This window comes from Uloborus diversus, chromosome 2 (assembly GCF_026930045.1).
Source record: "Uloborus diversus isolate 005 chromosome 2, Udiv.v.3.1, whole genome shotgun sequence".
In the NCBI taxonomy this organism is placed as follows: Eukaryota; Metazoa; Arthropoda; class Arachnida; order Araneae; family Uloboridae; genus Uloborus; species Uloborus diversus.
The window spans coordinates 169,617,023-169,639,872 of NC_072732.1; the positions used below are offsets into that span (position 1 = coordinate 169,617,023).

At 35.2% G+C, this 22,850-nt stretch overlaps 1 protein-coding gene across 1 annotated transcript in view; it reads left to right on the forward strand.

Moving 5' to 3' along the window:
* Positions 1 to 22,850, forward strand: part of LOC129216139 (iroquois-class homeodomain protein irx-4-A-like) — an 81,930-nt gene that overhangs the window by 53,974 nt on the left and 5,106 nt on the right. The window contains exons 3-6 of the mRNA XM_054850296.1: positions 10,513 to 10,607; positions 12,048 to 12,207; positions 15,012 to 15,255; positions 18,204 to 18,890. Of these exons, the coding sequence (XP_054706271.1) occupies positions 10,513 to 10,607; positions 12,048 to 12,207; positions 15,012 to 15,255; positions 18,204 to 18,890 (1,186 nt within the window). The remainder of the gene's footprint in view (positions 1 to 10,512; positions 10,608 to 12,047; positions 12,208 to 15,011; positions 15,256 to 18,203; positions 18,891 to 22,850) is intronic.

Here is a 22,850-nt window from a genome sequence, read left to right on the forward strand (position 1 = left end):
TGAGTACATATTTTGCACGTGTTTCGTCCTCCATGAAATCCGTTTCCACCTTTGATGTTGCCGTGCGTTTTGAAGAGGAGAGTTCCCTTGATCTGGGCCGACTATGTTTGCCAACGATATGACCTTTGCCTCTTCTGATCGAAGACCTAACGCTGATAATATTTAAAAAGCCATTTCGTTATTTTTGAGGAATCGAGGGAGGAAAAACATGAAGAACCATGATTCTATCAGGTGACCGAAAACCTTAACTAACCAAATGAAATGAAAAGATATGAGCTAAATTTAAGCTCGGAGTCTAAGGGTCACACTGAGTATCAAGTAGAAAAACTTGGTAATGTATAGTTAACCTTCTTCCTATGTACGAAATCCAGTTGAAATGAAGTTAAAATTCCACACTGTTAAAAATTCAAGAAACTTTTATGGTAAATGTTGCTGTAAAATGGAGTGTTTGCATTACAGAAAAAAATTACAGTAAATTGTAACAAAATAAATAAGTAAATAAAAGATTGCACCACTAATTGATATTCTACGTGACTTGACATTGCAAAACAGTATTTCCCCTCACTCACTGTGTTCCAACCTGTATGGTGGCAGCCAGGCCATCTGCCGATACGAAGGTCCCAAGATCAAACCTGCTATTTGTATTTTGCATTTTTAACCCTCGTTTATTCTACCGTAAAATTTTTCAGGAAAATAAGATTTTGCGGTAAAAGTTACTAGCAACATGGATGCCAGTAATTTTTACCGTAAAATTGCAGGATTTTTTAAGTGTACTTTTTTTAACATTTTGAATACTCAACTACTGATGAGCTCTTAAAGAGATTAACTATGTGATTTTGAAAACGTCAAAAAATTGAAGTATTTGCTGCTATTTTCCAATGACGCTGTAGGAACAATGCCTTCCATTCCAAACGACAAAAATTCAGGATATAAATAGACGGAGACAGATTTTATCTTTCTACCTTTATTAACCAGTGCTGACCAGAGGCCATGTTGGTCTACTCAGAAACTAAGGGCTCGGTTGGGAATTGGAATAGAAAAAGTTTTACGTGTTTTGAGGAAGAAAGCCCAGAGACCAAACCGACAAGAGAGAGCTCACCTCGGCTCTCGGCGACCCTGTTTACACAGTCTTAATATCTCATTGAAGAGTTGAAATTTACTGTGTGAAGTACCTTTGTACGCACCAAGCATTTGAATAAGTTTCGCATCTATAATCACAGTTAAAAAGTACCAATTTTATCAAATATGCCAGTCATTGTGTTTGCCAGGAAGTTTTGATGGTTTTCTTATTATTGTACATCTTGCAATGCTATAAAAATCAATTGTAGCGCTCCAGCTGGAGGGTTCTTACAGGTCTTTTCGTGCTTCACACCTGAATGTCACAGCATAATGAGATGCGAAATGCGAAGCCCGACTTGTTTATGTGTGAAAACTCTTTTCTATGCACGAAACTAAGTAGAAATCAACTTGAAATTATGCTAAATTTTAAGAGTTGCACAATACGATTACTTACGTGACAACAGCGAAAAGTCGTAATCTTTGTTCTCATCCTCCCATGACGCTCATTGATAAAACTAAAAACTAAGTTTTTCACCAACATGGTGGCTAATTCACAAAATTTTTCCAAATTTATTTTGACTCCGCTAAAATGATTGCAATAAGCGAAATCTTATTTTCACACGAATATCTGTTCAACCACAGTAGATATTATCTAACATGACAGTTTTTGTGTTCAGAAAATAACGGACATTGTAGAATGATGAGTAAGTATTGAAGCATTTGTGAGTATTTTCGTTTAGTATATCGATTCCCCCTCTTCGAACTGGTAGCATACGGCGTGATGTTTTTGTCATAGACGTTGTTGTTAATTTTTGCGTTGTAATTTTTTTTTTTTTTCAAGAGGTATATTGCTCTGATCCCTTAATCGAAATCACTTGTACGTTTCTCACATCCTTTGTTTAATATAATGATATTTATTTACACGTCTTCCTCGTTTGAACAAGAACAAATGCACATTCTTAATATTTCTTGCGTGTGCGTTTCACGTAAAAGGATTTAAATTTTCTTCTAGTATTAATTGGCGTCTCATGTTACTTTACATTTGTTGGTTTTAAAGTAATTGCGTCGATGTTAGTGTTGAAGACTTTACTGACAAACTTAGTCCACATCTACAAGTGGAAACAAAGAGTTTAAACTACGAATTTTCAGAAGTTTCAATTCTACTTCCAAGGTAGAATCGAAACTTGTGAAAATTCATAGCTGCAGGTGGTGAACTGAGTTGGTTTAGCTAATTTTAATCCTAATAAATTATAACATTTGTACACGTGTTAATGTTGTTAGCGGAAAAATAAATGTTTTCAGTACATAATCTTTTATTGCGAAATGTTTAAACTGTAAGAAACAGATTCAGAAGAAGGAAAAAAAAATCAGTTTACTTCCTAATTATTATTCAGTTGTTGCTTCAACGGTTTGCCATGACATTATGTTGATATTACCGTGACATTACATGATATTACGTTGAGTAAAACTTGCTTTGAATAACAAATGAACAAATTCCGTGGTACCTGTTTGAAGTAGCTAATATAACAATCTTTAAAGCCTTTTACGTCTATTAAACAGTACGAATAGTTTTTATTAAATACGTCAAAAAGATTATTATCCTTCTTTAGGAAGAACCAGATTTGTGGTTAACCTCATGTTGGCGAGATCCCCTATGTAATCGAGAAGGGTCTTCGAAGTCAGGGCAACTCACCACCCTCAGTAACCTTATATGGATACAAAAATAATAACTATGGGTCAAGTGAAGGGGTAGTGAACTGCAGAGGTTTCGGTCAATGGCAAAGGAGGAGTGCAGGGAGATTAAGGGGTTTCTTGCTTGACAGGTGGTGTCACGGATGATAGCTGCCAGGACATTGCCGAGGTTTCTCTCATCATTCTTCCGACCTACTCTGTGTTCCCCTCGCTTTTCAGAAATGGATCACGATCACGGTGACCGAGGGAAGCGAAACCTATCTTCGAGTGGTTTTTGAGAAACGAACAGGAAACGAGGCCCCCGAGTTTGAATTTCGGACCCCATCGCTCACAAGTGACAAAGGAAATTTGTGAGCGTTCTGTTGAGGCAATTCTATCTTTTGTTTAAGTTTGATTGGAGTTACTTTGGTAACCTTAATGGTACCTCAGGGAGAGATATACGAGCTATTAAGTTGCTAACTGGGATGATACGAGAAAATCAGGTTTCTCTGTTTAGAGGAAACAATGTATCATTTTGGGAAAAAATACGTTATTAAAGTTGTTAACTGGCTTTTTTCTAAACTGTGATTCTAAGCTGTCTACGGACTGATTTCAAGAATCTTTCTTCTTCATATCAAAGGTAGCTACTGTTTCAGTCTTAAAAACTTATAATTATTGAATTCTGTGAAGCTATAAATGTTTTTAATATTTTTTGTGCTTGATATAACTTTATTCAGATCAAATACCAAGTGCTTTTGATATTGCTATCAAGTTTCTCAACGGGGAAGGAGGTTTTCTGCCCTTTTTAAACAGGAAGCTTTATTGAAAAAGTTTGTTGTTTATTTTTACCACTGCACTAGGCCATTCATTTCGAACTTTTCCTGGGGGGGGGGGGGCGACAAAGGGCGCATATTCAATGCAAATTGTTTCGTAAAATAGCAAAAACTATGCTTATTAAAATGAAAAAGCTTTAATTTTCAAAGCCAAGATTTAATTTTCAAAGGTCAATTAACCACCTGATCCTCCTAAATGACGACCCTGCCCTGCATTAACCATAAGAAATCCGGACGAACGGTGCAATACGTATAAAATATCATCGACCTCAATATCAAAGTAATTTCTCCCATTATTTGAACAAGAAATACAATAATTATGGTTTCTGTGATTGACTAAATAAATTATCCACTATAATATTAAAATCTGTTCGCGTCCGTCTGTCTGAAGATCGATCTTCTCGAGAACCGCTGCGAATCGGGAGTCAAACGATATACCGATCAATTCGAAATTTTCCAAAGAAAACAATAGGACCGATCTCGTAATTGTGCGACTTTAATTAACGGAGATATTAATTAAAACGTTAATTAACATAACGTTATTCAGGAATTTTTATTTCTTTCCTGTTGCCATTTTGCATATGCGTGAGCAAGTAAAATACTAATAATTGTTTTAAAAGAGATTTTTTTGGCTGCTGTCCAAATCTTAAAGCAACGTTTCCATCTAGAATTTCATTTTAAATTAGTTTAAAATTGGTTGCCCTATTCGGACATAGCCTATATTTTATCGTCTGTCCTTTTTTTATTTTTTACTTTCAGCGTTCTTAACTCTTTTCAGCATATGAAAGTTGTTTCTTTAGCTATGTTTATTGATTGTAGTGTAAGTTTATCATTCACCGACCTCATATTATGTTACACTTAGGATGTGCGACTAATTATGTTTATTTTGTTGGACGTTTTCCCGTCACATGGGTGAGTTTTCGAATTGTAATAACTCTCTTTTTCCTTCCTGTTTCTATTTTTAAAATATAGTTTATATCGTTAAAAGAACATGTTAAATTAAGATAGTTTGGATTTCTTTGTGAAACAGAGTTGAACAAAAACGATTATTTTTAAGGATTTTAACTAAAGCTAAATTGGAATCTGATGACTTGGTATTAAATTAATGCTTATTGGTAGTTATTTAGTCTTGGTGCTTTAGTTTCACGTAATCCACCAAAAAGTTTGTGTCATTCTATGTAAAAAGCTGATTGCAATTCTACATAAATAGTTCAGATATAGTCCATCAGATGTAATTCATTTTAACGTGAGCACAGATTATAGTTGATAATGCATATATTTTCATCTTTTGTGCTAATTGAAAATACTCATAACTTGTATCATTGATAAATATGATTAACGTTAAAGAGGTTTTTGACAAAAATATGCTCTACTGGTGTTTTGCAAACCTCGCATTACGCGTATTTATTTACTCCTTAGCGCTTTAGAAACTGATGTCAGAGTAATACAAAAACATCAATTGGACATCTCTTTCATTTTTTAAGTAGCCCGTGCAACGCCGGGCACGCAGCTAGTTTAAACTTAATAAAATTTGTCATCTATGAAAAGATCATCTTAGTGCATTTATTACCGACAGTTAACTTAGCACGAGTAAGAAACATGATGTAGTTTTTACATGCTACTGCCAGTACTATAGAAATATAATTAGTAAGTAGCAGTAAAATGCCAGTTTCGCTTTGATTAGATGAAATCATACAGCGCTTACAGTAATACTTGTGCTTTACAGATAATTTTTCAATCCTTATTTTCTTTTTAAAAAAAAAAAAAAAAGTAGGTACATTTCTTCAAATATAAATTGATGTTTAATTGAGGAAAAAAACGTATGCTCAATGAAAATTTTACGTTTTTCTAAGTTACAGGGTAGAAAGTAATCTTTTTTTTTTGCAAATATCTTTTGGCAGTTTTTATGATATATCTTGCATTGTAGAAGGTGTTCCTTGTAACCTTCAAAGCACATATGAGGCACTGAGAAGCAAACGGATGTAAGTGGACTTTTTAAAGTTTCGAGTAAAACGCGTTTAGCAACACCCACCTGAGCTACCAGTACCATTTCCTGATCTAAAACAGAGGAAAGGTTCTAATACCATTTGTATTGATAATTTCCAAATTTTTAATTTTGGCACTGACATCCCTTTGCTTCTCACTGCCTCATGTGCAATTTTGTAATCATTTCTGCTTCCACAAATTGTTGAAAAAGCTGTTGAATTCCAGTTTTTGAAGAAAACAAATAGTTTAATTATTTAAAGCTTCATGCAACGCACTGCAAGCGCGAAAAGATTTTGGCCAGCAAAATTATGACACAACAGTAAACGAAGAAAAAAATGTAATCTATCGAAAAACCTGCTTTAGTTCTTTAGCAAAGGAATTTTTGAAAAACTGGCAGGACGTGATTCTTCTTAACCGTCACACTTCTTATCTAAATTATCTACTACAACATAAGGAAGTTGCTGTTCCTCTTTAGCCTGTGTAACGGTAACTGCAAAATATAGCAGCCGCAAACAAACACACCGATATCTTAAAGTAATAATGCGAAGTGATGAGGGAAAAGCAGAGAAAACAGGTCAAGAGCGGAAAGTTTATGCCACCGAAAGTTTCCTCACAGAGAATGCCTATTTTTAAGTACCACAAGCTTCCGAGAAACTTTTCAACGCAGGGAATTTCGGAGGGATCAATTATCTCGTTAGGAGTTGATCGACAGAGAATGACGGATGAGGGATCGTTGGAGGATGAGGGGTTAAGAAAAGGGGTCAACGACGAGACGGATTCGCTTTCTTGTGGGCGTCGAAAAGGGATGACACAAGGGGTGGCAGAGCTGGAGACAGTTTTCCAACGACGAAATTCAATCGGGGTCCTCGGAGCCATATTCTTGTGCTGTTAACTGTCATGTCGCATTAAACTGGCCCTTATTCTTGTAAATCAGTGGATGGGATATGATCGGCAATGAGATGCAGACGGAAATATCTTTCCATCTTCCAAATAGTCAACTCATTCAGGGACGCGCCAACTGGAGGTCACTGTGACCTCCCAAAAATTTCTTTATTCGGCAAATTTTGCCTGACGATTTGGCAAAACTATCATCATTTGGCAAAATTTGAGCTTTGTTCGGGAAAACTATCATTATTCGGCGAAATTTGGAGTTCCAGAATTTCCACCCACCCAAAAATTTAAACACAAGGCGCCCCTGACACCATTTTGTATGGTTGAAAATGCATATTGAATTTGCAGGATAGTCTATGGGGGGGGGGGGGGAGGCGGTGGTAAAAGGTCCGGACTGTGCCATTGAAATTTATAAAGGGGGGTGGGGGTTGAGAGCGTTTTTGAAGGTATTTGGGTGAGTTCTCGTTCTGGGGGGTTTCTTTAAGGTTCGAGGGGTGTGCGGCCATCACTTTTGGTGTGCATCCCTAGCATTTGCTTTCTGTATTAATTGATGAGCAAATGCTGCTGTGTCCGGTTGATTGTGGGTTGTGGTGACGCTGTTTTTTTTATGGGATCAAATTAGCAAGCGGATAGGAGCAAATTAATTTGGATCAAATTCAACGCAATGAGTCTCAGCAACTAGCATAAAGTAACAACATGTTCTCTAAGATGTAATATAAGATCTGGAGGGAGGCAGAATGATAATATATGCTTATGTGGGAATCTGTAGTGAATATAATGTTGGTAAGATGAATTTTTGGTCAGAAATGTTTCGTCGAATTTGGGACTCATTCCAATACATTTTTTTTTTTTTTTAATGAAGGACAGACAAAGTAATGTGCAAAGCGAGAGTGGTCTTTAAGTTAAACCATATTTTCCTGTTCAAGTACAGTGATTTATGGATTTTTTAAAGATGATTTTCTTACGAATTATTTTAGGTTTTTAAACTATATGCCTAAATGTAGAAGACTTTGGTGTTGCTTATCACTAAAATATAAAAGGACAGGCAAAGCGAAGTCAACAAGGGAAAAATTGCTATGGATGAATGTTCAATATGAAAAGCTACTATTGCATGAGTTGCCACGATTTTAAATTTAGTAACAATTAAGGCATTTTACAACAAATATTCTGAAAATGCTACACGTTTTTTGCACATCAATGCAATATGGAAACGTTTATCTCAGTTCTACTTTCTCTACAGTCGGAAGTATACTTTGAAAATAGGAAATGAGAATCGCTATAAACTCGGAACAAAGAACCTGAATTTGATGCTCATTAAAAACTGAAAATTATTTGCAGAAAATGTAAAACTTCTGTAAGAGCATCAGGACATTGTAAAACATATGTAAAAACAGTTATATTTGATTGCTGGGACTTTATTTTTTAGACACACTTTACTTTGAAATAATATTTTTTTGTTTGATAGCTTTTATACACAATTTTCTATACGTAAATGTAAAGCAGTGGAAATTATAAAAGTTAAGATTCCGTTTTTTCTACAACTTCTAAACTATCAAAAATAAATGAAAAATGATATTTCAAGCTTTCAGCGTTTGTAGCAAAAGAAATCGTTCGCAGATGCCCTGGAGAGGGTTCACTACATCTGTAAATAATTTGAATGCCAAGAGAGAAAGATGCCAGGAGACAATTGTCGTGCCGGCGTGATTCATCCTTTTCTGACACCATCGTCTGTGTGTGTGTCCTCCCCCTCCCTCATTACAATCTCTCTGAATTCCAATGGGCGTCACTCATCACAACGAGGGATATTGTAATTGCAGTGCGTCTGTCAGAATGGTTCGCACTGAAACACGCTCCTGATTGTCACGCGGCGTGATCACGGAATTCTTACCTCAAGCTTCTTGCAGAGAAAAAGAAAGTTCATCTGAGCAGGTGAAGACAGAGGATCGCGAGACAAGACCCCCTTGCACTCCTCTTTCCATGCCTTCGAAGTCATTACGGAGTGTCTGTTACTTCGTAGTTAAATAGCTATGAAGATGTTTGTCAGGGTGAAATATTTCTAGGTGTTTGCTGAAGTAAGGGCGAACTTCTTGTTAATGAGTTATGCCTTGCTGAACCATCCTTCAGAATGTCTCGGCTCCTTTTGGCAACTTTTCCTCCCATTAAGCTTATGCAAAACCTTTTTTTGGATCTTCTTTGGAATTAAAGAGACGAGTGCGTCGGATCTAAATTCGGAAAGACATTGTTTTATAGTGACTAGCTTAATTTATTTCTGTTTCACTACTTTGTTTCAAATTGATGTTGTCAAATAATTAGGCGCGATGTTTTATGAGGTTCCTGAAGGACGGGCAGCTGGCTAATTTTGCTACTTTGGCACCTTTTATTCAACCAAATAAAAGTAGATGAATATCTGATGTGCTGTAGTTGGCATATTCTCCACCTTTTCGAAATTTTCTTCAAGTTACAGAGTAATACGCAGTGCGTTTATTAACTGTTATGCTTCAAATGAAGTAAAAAACAATGTCTGAGTATGTTGGTCTGTGAATGTCTGAGGAGAGAAAAACGTAGGACGTGTGCCTTAAACAAGAGTAGAAGAGACACCTTGGAAAGGAAAACACCAGACAAATTTCTGCATAAAGCGGTGGCCGATTTTGGGCTCGAAGTTGGCTGCGATTACTTAGCAAGTCACAGCTATTTTATTAGAGTTTTTAAGCAGCTTCAAATTGGTCGTGGTGCGGCATGGCAAATTGGCATGGTGCATTGGGTTTCATGCGGGCTAAATACAGAAATTAATACAATCCACATGGGAAGGTGGCCACTGCTGCATGGGGCTTCTGAGAAGGAATGGTATTTGAAATGCTAGAGGTCAAATGAGAAATGATGAAACATTTCAAATATACTGATTACAGATATTTGTTCTGTTCCTCAAACTTGCATTTTGCTTTCTACCAATGGAGAAAAATATCGGTCCATGAATAACTGACTTTACTTAAGCTCTACTTTATGGACACGATAGCTTAGAACAATAAGTTATTTTAGTTCCAAAGTACTAGTGAATGTAAATATTATTTCTTGAACAATTATTTTCGAACCTTGTAATAAAATATTTGCATAACTAATGAAAAAAAAAAATAGATACTGAAAAGAAAACGACGTAAATTATTATAATTTTTTAAAAAAGTTCTTGTTAAAATTCACTAATTTATGCATTAAAGGTAAGAAAATGTGTGCAAAATTAAATAATTGTGCAAAGACTTCCCATATTTTGTGCTCTTTGCACTGACTTACTCTGAATTTTTCCGAGGAGAAATTAAATCCTTTCGAGATTGTGAAAAAAGTACAGAATCGTGTTGATAAACAATTGCAGAGTTATTGTATGTTTATTGAAGTTGAAAACATTATTTACATGAAGTTCAGTTCTGTGTACTGCCAAGAGAAAGTCGTACCTCAAAAAATTGAATTTTTACTATGAACAGTTTTCTCTCTTTTTTTTAAAACTACCTTTAAATTACTAATGGTGGATGTTTAAAAAAAAAAAAGCGTATTTATATTTATCAAAAAGTAATGCGTTCAAAACGACATTTTGAGAGTAGATAAGGGTTAGAGAAAAATTGAGAATTAAAAAAAAAAAAAAAAAAAAAAAAAAAAAAAAAACGGAGGCACAACCTTCTAGATTTAAAAAAAAAAAAAAAAAAAAAACAGGACTAGGCCCCGATGGAAGGTCACAAGAGGCCACTGGACCGCCCACAAAATTCCTTATTCGGTATACTTTGACGATTCGGAAAATTTGGAGATATAGTTGCATATTGCAATTTTAAAATGACCGAATGTCCCATACGTGCATACCCGTATTTTATCACTCGGCAAAATTTGGAGTTTCATTCGGCGATTTGAGAATTTCTGTCCTCCCAAAACTTTAAGTTTGGGGAGCCTCTGAGCAGGACTCATTGCAAATGCATAGCGTTCTATTTCTCTAAAAAGTTACTAAAGAGATTGCGATCAACTCTATTTCTCGAGAAAATATCTCTTTTTTATCTTCTTCAATAATCTAACATGTTTGCCTTTTTTTTTTCAGAGCACGGCTTATGGTATGAAAGACGCCGGGGATCCATGGAGAGGAATAGCTCCGTCAGCTTCATACTACTATGATCCTAGTCTTGCAGCATATGGGTAAGTGCGACAGCTTTTCGGTTGAATAGTTATCTGTGTCTGATGAAACATTTAAACTGACAATATATTTCATTCAGAATTTGTTCAGTCGTTACTTAAAATTTATAAATTCATATCACTAATAATTTTTGCACTTGGTCAATTCAGAAGTTGGGGTCAGAGCTAAAATTCGTTCATAATTCTTGGGCACAAGCCATGATTTTATCTCCTTATGTGCATATGTACAGGATATTAACAGATAAGTTGCTGTGAACCAAACCGTTACCACAGAAAAAAAAATCTGGTTGTCCAATCAGACTATATTTACGACTGTTCTCCCCCAGAATTGTACCTCGTACCTAACATTGTACCTCCCGCAAATTCGCATCTAAAGCTGTGAAATGGCTCGAGATATCTGTTTAACGAAGAGGACTAAGTGTTTAAGAGAATGCTATGTATGAGACGAAATACCTCTCCAGCTACAAAGTGAAAAAAAAAAGTAATAGTAAAAATAAATGAGTAAATGAATAAAATAAATAAATTAAAATAAATAAATAGATAAATGAATGAATAAAAAATAAATAAAATAAAGAACAAAATAAATAAATAAATAAAAATAAATAAATTAATGAAAAAAATAACTAAAATTTTTAAACAATCAAAAAGGATTCTAGACTAATGTCTTCATAATTCAAGCGTGATTACAAAACATTCACACTGACGTGGTATATCTCCAGCCATTGAAAGACATTTTAAAATCTGGCGGACCCTCTTTTTGTAAAGAAAAATGAGTTACGCATTTACATCATGTCTTTAAGTGGCATACGTTGCTATAAAATTTTCACGTTGCTATGATATTTTCACATTTACATTTATGTGTCAATTAAAGTAAAACACTAATAATGACCAGTGCTTGTAGAGGCCACTAAAAGGTTTAAAGCGCACCAGTAGGGGGCCACAGTAAAGTATTATTTTTAAACTATGGGTCTACTACATTAATTGCCTCTCTTGAAACGCAATGAGCGTATTATAGCCCAACTCTTTCAATCGTCGCAATTTCTAAAATTCCAGAATTTAAATTTCAATTTTTGTCCATTTTTTTCCAAACTTCAAATTCGACCCAGTAGTGGCTACTCCATGATCTGAAAACTCCAATAGTGGCCATCTGACATTCTCCCATCCAAATAATTTACACTACTTACTTTGAATTCAAATTACTGATGAATAAAACTAATTCAGTATGATAGTTAGATTAAGTACCCACAAAAAATCGCATTATTGTTGTTCATTTCTTTCTTCAAAGTATATAATTAAACTTGAAGTGGCCACTACTGGTGTTTTACCTTAGTTTAGATGTACTCGCAATACTGTTTTATTATAGGGTTATTTATAGTCATTTGTCAAGGAATCAACATCATTCTTTTTTTACTTGCTTGTTTGTAGACTGCTTTTCTACTTTAGGTATGGCGGTCTAGATTTTAATGGTGCTAGACGGAAAAACGTAACTCGGGACTCAACGAGCACATTGAAAGCGTGGCTGAACGAGCACAGGAAGAACCCTTACCCTACAAAGGGAGAGAAAATCATGTTGGCGATCATCACCAAAATGACTCTTACACAGGTCTGTATACTGGCAATGTGGTGTATGTAACGTTTACAGTTTGTTTTTCATTGCTATAATAGAAAACTGATTCAAAATTCAATTTGCCGTGTATTAAACTTAGTGTATTTTGGAATTATGAGTGAAGTTGGAGAAGTTGTGTTTATTCTTGCATTACCCAAGCTAAACGTTGCTGAATCTGCTTTGCATAAATGCTTGTCGAATCGATAAAAATGATATCACTTTAACGGTACATTATTAGTAAAGTGCTTCATGAAGTTTCTGGACATGCTCGTGCTGTTTCTGAAACGGTATTTTATGTGGGTGGTTGGAAGTTTTAGATTTGTCGAAATGTTTTTGATTAAGGCTTGTGTGCCAAATTACGGCCATGAGGACCAATTAGGATTAATTCCATTTTTCTATGTAACATATCAAAAATTCGTTAGATTGTGGTTTTGTCCTCATCAGAAAGTCTAACTGATGATAAAGCGAGCCAGCAAGCCATTTTTTTTTATCAACAGGCAAAAGTGTAATGACGGTTATCACAAAAGAGTCTTGTTTCAGAATTGTCTGATCTAATTTGCAGAAAATTTTGTTTCTTCATGGTTCAGTGAAGTTTACAAGTAAAAAAAGAAAAGGAAAAAGAAAAAGAAAAAAACAATTGTTAATTGTTCTAAAAGATTTATTTATGTAATTGATGACCTTCAAAAAGAAAAATTTCTCTGTGTCTACCATTTTTTCCAGTGATTTGAAAGCCCAAGAAAAGTAGAGTGTAATCCAATAAGACCATGATTGGTAAGGACTCTGCTGTCCATATTAAGATACTGAAGAGTCGAGTGGAGGATATGATTCAGTGCTGGATAGGTCCCACACTCTGTGCACGAACTGTGCGCAGAAGTGATTAAGAAATAAAAATAAATAAATAAATAAAAGTAATAATAATGGTAATAAATTAACGACTTATTACTGCCCCGAATGTGACGACTGATTTTTTCCTTCCCATTCAAGTAAATATGAAATTCTTGATAGTGTTTTTCAGTTTATCAAATGTATTTTTAAATGTTTTAATTTTTAAGTGTGACAGTAAGTATTTTTACTTTCTTCTATATCTAATATATAGAAGAAAGTATTGGATTCGTGCAAATTTTCGAATTTCGAATTTTGACGGATTCGAACGTTTTGAGGTGTGCTGAGTCCATTTCGACTATTTTTGGAAAATGTCTGTCTGTGTGTGTGTGTGTGTGTGTGTGTGTGTGTATGTATGTGTGTGTGTGTATGTGTGTGTGTGTGTATGTATGTGTGTGTGTGTATGTGTGTGTGTGTATGTGTGTCACGTCTGTGTGTGACCAGTTTTTTGTGGCCGCTCTACAGCAAAAACTACCGCATGAAATCGAACGAAATTTGGTACACATATGTACCCCTATGTGAACTTGTGCTCATTGGTTTTTGGCGCGAATTCCTCCAAGCGGGGTGGATCAATTTGACGTTTTTTGAGTTACGCGTGATTGCTATTCCCCAGGAAGTAACTGGCGGAATCAAACAAAATTTGGTTCATATGTTGCCAGTAACAGGAACAAGTGCTGATTCAATTTTGGTGCCAATAACTCAAACGGGGGTTGAGCTATAGAACGTTTTTTGTCGTCAATTGTGACTGCCGTATCTCAAGAAATAATGAACGGAATGAAAGAAAAATTTTATCGGCAAGTAGCCCTTAAAGGGTATAAAAGCTGATTTTATTTTGGTGTCAATAGCTAAAAAGGGGGGTAGCGCAATTGCCCGTTCTTTTTTTCCATTGTGAGTGCCCTATCTCAAGAAGTAATGCTACGTTCTGGTTGAAATTTGGAATATATGTGAATCCATATGTAAACAGGCTTTGGTTCAATTTTGACACCAATCGCTCCAGGGTGTTGGTTTTTTTTTTGCGAATAAAAATAGCTTTATTAATGCAACAATAAGAAAGATAAATCGTAATAGATTGTCGTCTGCGTATTTCTCGTGATTTTAATTGTATGGAAATGATCGGAAATATTATCTTAATGATTTAAAATTTTTAACTGTTGCCATCTTATGTTTGTTAATAAATAAAATATTTGTAATTAATTCAAGTAAGGCTTTTAAAGTAACTTTCAATTTTTGCTCTTTGTTTTGTTTTTACAATAATTCAGACATTGGGATGGTCGTTAAGTTTTTGCATGTGTCATTTTGTTTTTGTTAGGAATATTGCTTCCTCGTCAAGCATGGGGAGGGATCAGAAAAAGGAAAAATATAGAAGAAAGTTTCGTGATGGCCACAACATACTAGTTAATTTTGGCGATTTTTCATTCATTTGACGGCACTTTTTCAGAGTTGGTCTAATTAGGGACCTCAGGTTCTAATAACGCCAGTTTGCCATTTTTTGTTAAACCGAAACATAATATAAACTTAAATTTGCACAAGAAAAGTTTTTTTCTTATTTTTTATGAGACGCGTGATGAATTTACAAAGATCGGAGCAAATTGAATCGTAAGTGACCAAAATAATAGATCCTGAATCTCAGATTGGCCTTATGTAAAACACTTACCTTATTTTACCTCATTTAAGCCCAACAAAAAAAAAATTCTGTTTTTTTTTGAAGGCAACAATAACTCAAATTTAATGAACTGAATTTTGCAATTAAAGTTATAAAAATTGAAAACTGTAGGATGAGTTATATTAGGAAAAAATATAAAAACGATTTTCAGTGCTGAATAAAACCCAGACAATGATTCCATATTTCTATTAAAAACGACCTAAGCTTTACTACCTTGTAATATTTTGAGTTAATATCCTAGTATCTCTTATTTCAGGTGTCGACGTGGTTTGCAAACGCGCGTCGAAGGCTAAAAAAGGAAAACAAGATGACTTGGGAGCCCCGAAACAAGATGGATGCCGACGACGTTAAAGATTACGATGACGACGATGATAATGACGAGGACGCTTTAGACAGCAAGAAAGGAAGGGGCGAGAGGGCGGAGCAGGAGTCGAGGACGACACGATGCGAGAGTGAGGACGAGGGGGAGAGGCGAGTGACATCATGTGACGGAGACACAAGTAAGCACTCTCGATAGTTGACACCGAATCACAAATCAAGGTCCCCAGTAAATGAGCTACGATAGCACTTAGAATGCTGGAACAGAATGCTTTTTTTTTTTTGCTCTTTAACAGGTACTACAGATTAAATCGGGTGAATGTTTTCAGTCTTGAGTGCTACAATGTTTTCGCTTATTTTTTATCTTTATAAGTTGCGAAATGAAAGTCTTAAAGAATCTACAGGGCCAAAATTTTCGATATAGTTTTAATTATAATTTAAATACACTGGAGTTTTTGAAAGTTCATGAAGTTATACTGCATTTATAACTTTATTTAGTTACTTTGAATGAATCGAAATTCAGTTTTTTATTAACCTAAGACAGTGATTTCCAAACTTATGCACCACGGCTTCTCGGAGAGCTGTAAAATTTTTTGGCTTTCATGCTGTCAACGCAGAGTGTCCTTATCCTTAATAAATTTTCAACAAAACATGGAGCCGCTGATATTATAGCAGTTTATCATGCGAAATGAGTTTTATATTTCTGTCGCAATTTTTGCATTTTAAAAATATGGTAAAATAACCGATTGATTTAATTTCAATTTACACTGATAACAATCAATAACTTCATAATCACCTAGCCAACTTTCCTTCGTTTATGTTAAATTAATTCAGTCGATGAATTCTTGCAAATTTAAGAATCGAGATTTTCTTTCTTAAAAGGATAACAGAAGATATTGTTTGGATATGAAGTAGAAAATTTCATAGAAATGAAGTGATTCGGATGTGGGAGGAGTTACCTCGTGAGAAAACGCTCATCTATCTAAAAATTGGACTGTTCAACTTTTAATTTAATATCTAAAATTACTGAGATAATTAATTAATTATAGCCCATAGCATGCGACTAAACTTCAGAGTGAATTTTTATTTCTAAAAACCATAACAGGAAACACTGACACGCTTTTATCAATATGATCAACTATATTTCGGACAATTCTGATAAGAAAGTGCATATCTGCATAAAAGTTGAATTTTTCAATTTTTAACATGATCTCTATTAAAAACCGTAGGAATTAATTTGTGCACAAAGCCTGGGCCAAAGCTTAAATACTGGGTTTCTGTTTCAGAATATAAGAACAGTAATCGCTGCTAGGTTATGATTTTTTTTTTGATCGATTTCAGTATAATATATATAAAAATATATATCTTCATGAGTAATCGCTCACCTTTCTAAAATCTGGACAGTTCAAATTTTAACATAATTTTTACAAAAAAAAAAAGTGGGGTAGTTCATTTGAACAACAGCGTGCAGAGTCAATGTAGAGAGAGAATTTTCGTTTCTGAAATTTATGACAGGAAACGACAGGCAGGTTATGATTTTATCGAAATGATCAAATTCATTCAAATATAGTGTCGACAATCCTCTTGAGAAACGCACATCTACCTGAAAACTGGACCATTGAATTTTAAACATGATGTCAACAAAATACTGCGAGAATTAACTTGACCAAACATCATTCGGTTGAAGCAAAGAGAGGAATTTTGTTTCTGAAAATCATTGCAGGAAAGACTGTCAGGTTATGATTTTATCGAAATGATCAACTTAATTCAGACAGTGTGCTGACAATCCTCAAGGGAAAGTGCATATCCACCTGAAAACTGGACGGTTCAATTTTTAACGTGATCCCTACAAAAGACTGTCGGAATAAATTTGTGCAAGCAGCATCCGACTACACTTCATTTGCATGTAAATGAAAACGGTCTGCCGGCGAAGTGATCATCTGGCCCTTCCCCCAACCCCCCCTCACTACTTTTAGATCTCTCTTCCGAACAAATTCCCGGCTGGCCATATTTATTAAAACTTCCCTCTCGTCTCTCTTCCGCCATTCTTAGGCTAATCTCCCATTTCTTCCTCCTTTAACGCTTTTTTATGGACAAGTTTTGTTTTTTCGTCGCCACCCTTGTCCTCATTTTCTTCCCTTAATTCATTACCTAATTACATTTTCGCCCTTCTGGAAAACGTTTTAATTTATCTTCCGAGATTTTATTTTCATTTAACCTTCCCCTTTCCCCACCGCCATACCCTTTACATCCACTTGTTGTGTGCTTAATTATGCGAAGCATTAGAACCTCACGCGGGAAATTTCACCCCGTAGCTCGTGGCCATTCCAGCAGCGGCTGCTGCTTTTTTTTTGCGTTATATGGATGTATATTTAACAGCTAATGTATTTCATTTAGCTCCGTTGATCCTGTTCAGCAAATTTAATATCGCTATTTTCAATTAATGTGGCAGCAAGCAACGTAGCTTCAGCATTTGGGCGGATGACAATTCCAGCTTCCTTTTTTTTTTTTTCACCACGGGAAGGGCTTCTTTATGAGGTAAATTTGCAAGCTGCGAAATTGTATCAATAAAAAATTATTTTAAAAAAATCTTCTTTTTTTTTGAAATATTCATAATAAATTATCTTTTAAGTAATTTCAGAATTTTTTGTGAAGCTTTTTTAAAGCTGTACAATGTGAAATCCGCTTAAAATTAAAACCAACGAAAACACATGATCCATATTTTGAACGCAAAAGACGATTTTTTGCACTTTTCTTGTTTTGTTGTATTCAGAGTAAATCATTGTATACACAGCGATCGCTATCAACGACATTTCAATTAGGTTGTTCATAAGAAAAAAATTCATGTAATATTTTATTATTATTTTTTAAAAACAAAGTTTAAGTACAGTAAAATTTTATTTGTAATGAAATGTCAATGGTTTCATATAAAGGCAGCGAAATGCTAAATAATTTTCAACACCCACTCTGGTGGGTCTTTTCATTTTTTTGTGCAGTCCTTAAAGATGCTTCTCTAGAATATTTTCAAAAATTTATATATACGGTTAATTAAAACATTAGATAAAAATTAGTCGAAAGTAATTTACAGTTAAAACTTGATTTCATGGTTTAATTTGTCTTTTCTTTGCAGTTGACAGCGGAATTCATTATACGTCCGCTAACCAGTTGACTGGCCGCACCCCTTATCACTTGCTTCAGCAACATCGTGATAAATTAACCAATGTAGTGTCTCAAGGCACTGTTGACAGTGAACCAAGGGACCCTCTGTTACCATCGTCGGAATTCACCCCAACGGACAGTTCATCTTCACCGAACTTGCCAGACATACAAGCTCTCATGCGAAGCTCTCCCATCGAGTCAAATAAAGATAGATCGAGTTCCCACGTTGACCCTTCAAAGAGTGGGAATGTGCCACCAGAAGATGTGGATCGGTCGAGCAATAAACCAAAAATTTGGTCACTAGCTGACACAGCCACCAGCAAGAGTCCTCCGCCACCACTGTCACAAGAAGCTTCCTCTGGAGGCATGATGGACATGTTGGGACATTGTGGTTGGTTCTCAGTCAACCCGTACCAGGTTACTGCCAATGCTTCTTCTGGATTCAGTGGTTATCACACCACTGCAGCTCTTCACGGTGGACACGGGAGTTCTTGCTCATCCGGTCAGGGCTTCGTTCCTCCGCAAACAGACACCCCACCTCAAACGCCTCCAAACATGAAAGTTTCTTCGACACTTGGGACGACTGGATATATCAATGGAGCAGGCTCTCACCTTTACCAGTCAACATCTGGAGTCAATCTCAACTCTACAGTGCAAGGTAGGTTGTGTAACTATTGAGAAATTTAATGGTACAAAACATTCAATTTGCAGTATTCATTATCAGAACATTCTGTTTTAATACATCTTTTGATTATACCAGCTACGTTCCATCATTGGGTGCGTGACATCTCGGAAAAGATTTCCGTAAGCACCCTGCCTCGCATTCTAGAGCAAATTTTTATTATCCCATACTGTTTCTGGCTTAATATTATTGTATCAGCACAGAGCTTAGAAATTTTGGCGACACATGCATCCATAAGTAATTTAAAGTGCTCTTTTAGTTAGTAGTAAAGCTAATACAAGGTTACTCTAAGGGTAGGTGCAGACACCCTTTTCTATTCAGTCTGTTGATTTATAGTCGTGGATTTAGGGCTGACACTAAATCGATTGCATTTTTTTTCTCTGTAAATTATATTTTTTAGATATTAATCTTAATTTGATAGTCTTGCGATAGAGTTTACAGTTTTGAATAGAGCATAGTTTAGTGAAAAATGAAAGTATTGATAAAAAACAAACTTTTAATTTGTTTTCGCGGAATCAGAGGGAGAAGTCAATTGCTGCCAGGAATTTTTGAAACATAATTTAAATATACATTTAAGCATGCATTGAACATTTCTCCCAGTAAAATATAATGATTATATATCCTTGATCCAATTCTCTGGTAAATTTTGAAATGACGGGTCCGACACCCGCTATGCAAAAAGCTACTATATAACCACAAATTATTCAATATTTTCAGTTCTCAGCTTCAAATAAATAAATAAATAAATGAATAAAATAAAGTGAAAATAAATAGTGCATCTTTTTGACGTAGGATACATCATAGCAATACACAAGGCCTGATTATTGAATATTTTGGACAAAGGGTCTTTAAATAGTGCAATCGACGAAAGTGCTGTAGAGTTGCAAACGAACAACCTTTTTGCTATTACATTTGCTACAGGCTAGAGTGCACTGATGGCGTAAGCGAAAATGCGAAACACTAGACAGAAGGGAAAAAAAATCTTATTTGATGAAAAAAGTCATATTTGCTACACACTTTTTATGATCCTCTTGATTTTAAACAAAAAAAAAAGAATAATATTTTGTAACACTTTTCTGTATGGTAAGTAGTTTTCGGGACTAGGGGGACCATAGACCGAGCTTCATGGGCCTAATGGTAAATTAAGTCCTGCAGCGGTGGATACAGACAAGCGTTTTAAGGGGGGGGGGAGCTGAAGCATATAGGGTTTTGAGTACGAAAAGCTTCTGAAACTGCTTGAGTGTTGATTAAAAGCGTCAAATCGGCCAGAAATAAGGCGTCTAGTAGAGCACAAACGTAACTAATTAATTTCATAAGCAATGAAAAGAAATAGTATTTCAAACATTTACTCCAAAAAATAATTATTTGATTGAAAAGATTACTTTGTAATGGGGTTGTTTCCCTTAGTCAAAAGTATTACTTTTAGTCACTAAAATTGATAGAATAAGCAAATAAAAATAATATGGAGCAAGGAAAGAAATTTTCATTTTCCCCAAGGCAAATTTTTCAATTCATTTTTTAAAATGTCCGATTTTGAAACTAAGGCGTGGTCTTTATGACGTCACAAATGATGTACTTTGGCGCATCTGTCTACCGTGTTTCGACGTTATGATAATCTAGAAGCAAATTAAAAATTGCACTCTACGCTTGCTATCAACCATATATTTGCCAATACATGTGAGTAAAGAAGCGAATTAAATATTGTGCTTAGCGAATGGCATCAGTGAATGGCATTTCCTCATTCGTGATGTCATCGCTAAAATCGTAAACAATGAAAGCGCACCGATTAATATTTTTTAAATAATATTAAACTGAGTCAAATTATTTAAAAAATGGTCAGATCTTATGTTTTTAAACATGCTCTTTCAGAAAAAAAAAAAAAAAAAAAAAGAAAAATACTTTTAAAATTTCGGAAACGACCCCATTGTCTAAACTTTTACATTTTACTCAAAGTATTTTGACACAATGTGGATGAATAATATTGCCGATGTTTAGGAGATGGGGGGAGGTGTCATGAACCCCATGACTCTCCTTTTGAATCCCCCCCTGAGGCCCTGGCTATGCTCATCACCTTGAAAAATTAATTCACATATTGTCCTTTTGAAATAAGTTAATGAAATAAGAAAATATTTTTCAGTTTATAATTTTTGCGGAAGTTTGAGCAGTTTTACCTATTTCGCCTAAAACAGTCTATTTACATGCAATTCTGGTATTGAATCTCGTCTTGGCACTGTTTCTAATGAGTCACGTTCCTAGATAAGTGTCCAGCTGCCAGGTTTAATCTTTCAGCAGCTGCTCCTTCTCCTGTGTCAGTTCTGATGACATCGCGACAAAGATCGGCCCCGATAGTGGCGAATGCTGTCATAATCAGCAGCAAACTCACCTGTACTTTCTCTTTTAGTTTGCGCAGACAAATTTTCAATTGTTTAAAATGAAATCTAGGAATTTCTATAACCAAAGAATCACGAAGGATAATTAGGACTACAAGCAGGAAATGATTTTGGGAGTCTATGGTCCCTTGCTACTCCCATTCAAACATGCAATAATATAACTAAAGGCATGAATGTCATGATAAAATGTAATACAATAGAACTATACCTGTAAAAACAACTGGAAATACCAACAGGTAAACACAGGGACTGATTACTGAATAGGCCAACTAGGCCGTGGCCTAGCCCCCCCCCGCCCCTTTGTAGGACCCCGCAAGTGGTAAAAATTGTTTTAGCCAATGGCAAAAATATTAAGATTTCACAGGCCCCCAAACCTGTATAACGCCACTAATAAAAGTGTTTTTGCAATTTTATTAAATGCCTTCAAAAAAGAGATGGCTAACCGTTCATACTACTGGATCAATGTTCTTTATTGTTGATACATCCATATCTTCCTATCGGAACAACTAATTTTTTCATTTTTTTTAAAGAATGATTAGTCGACTAATGTAGGTTGTCCGTACCTTCGTTTGGCAATATTTGCTCTTTAGAATAAAGTTATGGGTCAAACACCATTAGATTTTAAGTAAATGAGGACGATTTTCTATGATGGTATTTCGTTATCATGTTATGATTAATGAAACTAATTAATTAAAAAAAATGGTTGTCATGAAACAGAAATACATAGTACCTACTTATAATAAGAGTAATTTTAGAAGAGTTTTTACTATAGTTATAATAGGATTGAAACAAACCTGAAATTCCTCAGTCTCTTTGCTCTAGTTTTCTTGGATCCATGTCAGTAAGCTTTAATATTCGACAAAAGATCATTTTCCTTCTTGTGCTGCAAATAAACAACATTTACTTCTGATCAGCATTCTAAACGAAAAATTAAATAGTAAGTGTTGCCACTCAATATATTTATCTGAAAAATAAATTGAAGCAAAATTAAATTAAATAAAATAAACAATTTCGAGTAAACAGACGATAAATAAAGATTGGCTACGCTTAATAAAATTTGAAAGACGATTGACCAGGTTTTCGTTAATATTCAAACAATATGAATTAAGTTAACCGAAAAAAATAAAAGATCCTTGGTAGGTACTAGCGACCCTTTATACTAAGAGATGCGACACAGGCTGAAATAGCGTTTCTGCGCATACTTCCGAGTCGAAAAAACCGTCCAACTCGAATTGGCGAGGGCATTCGCGCCTGGCGCGTTATCGCTTGCTTGGCGCAGAGCAGTCAGTTTCACGCGAGCCAAGAATGAATATTCCACGCTTAATTTTGCCGTTTATGTATCATATCGAGTTTTTTTTTTTTTTTTTTTTTTTTTTTTTTCAAGGATTGATATATTTGGGACAAGTGGTATTTCACAATATTGCTCTTTAGTCCCTTTGAAATAAATCTTCGGCTGGAACTCTGCTTTAAACATAAGGTCTAAGGTGGGATAGAAAAACCCCAATTTTAAGGGGTCCGGGAGTTTTTCCCCCCGGAGGAAAAATTT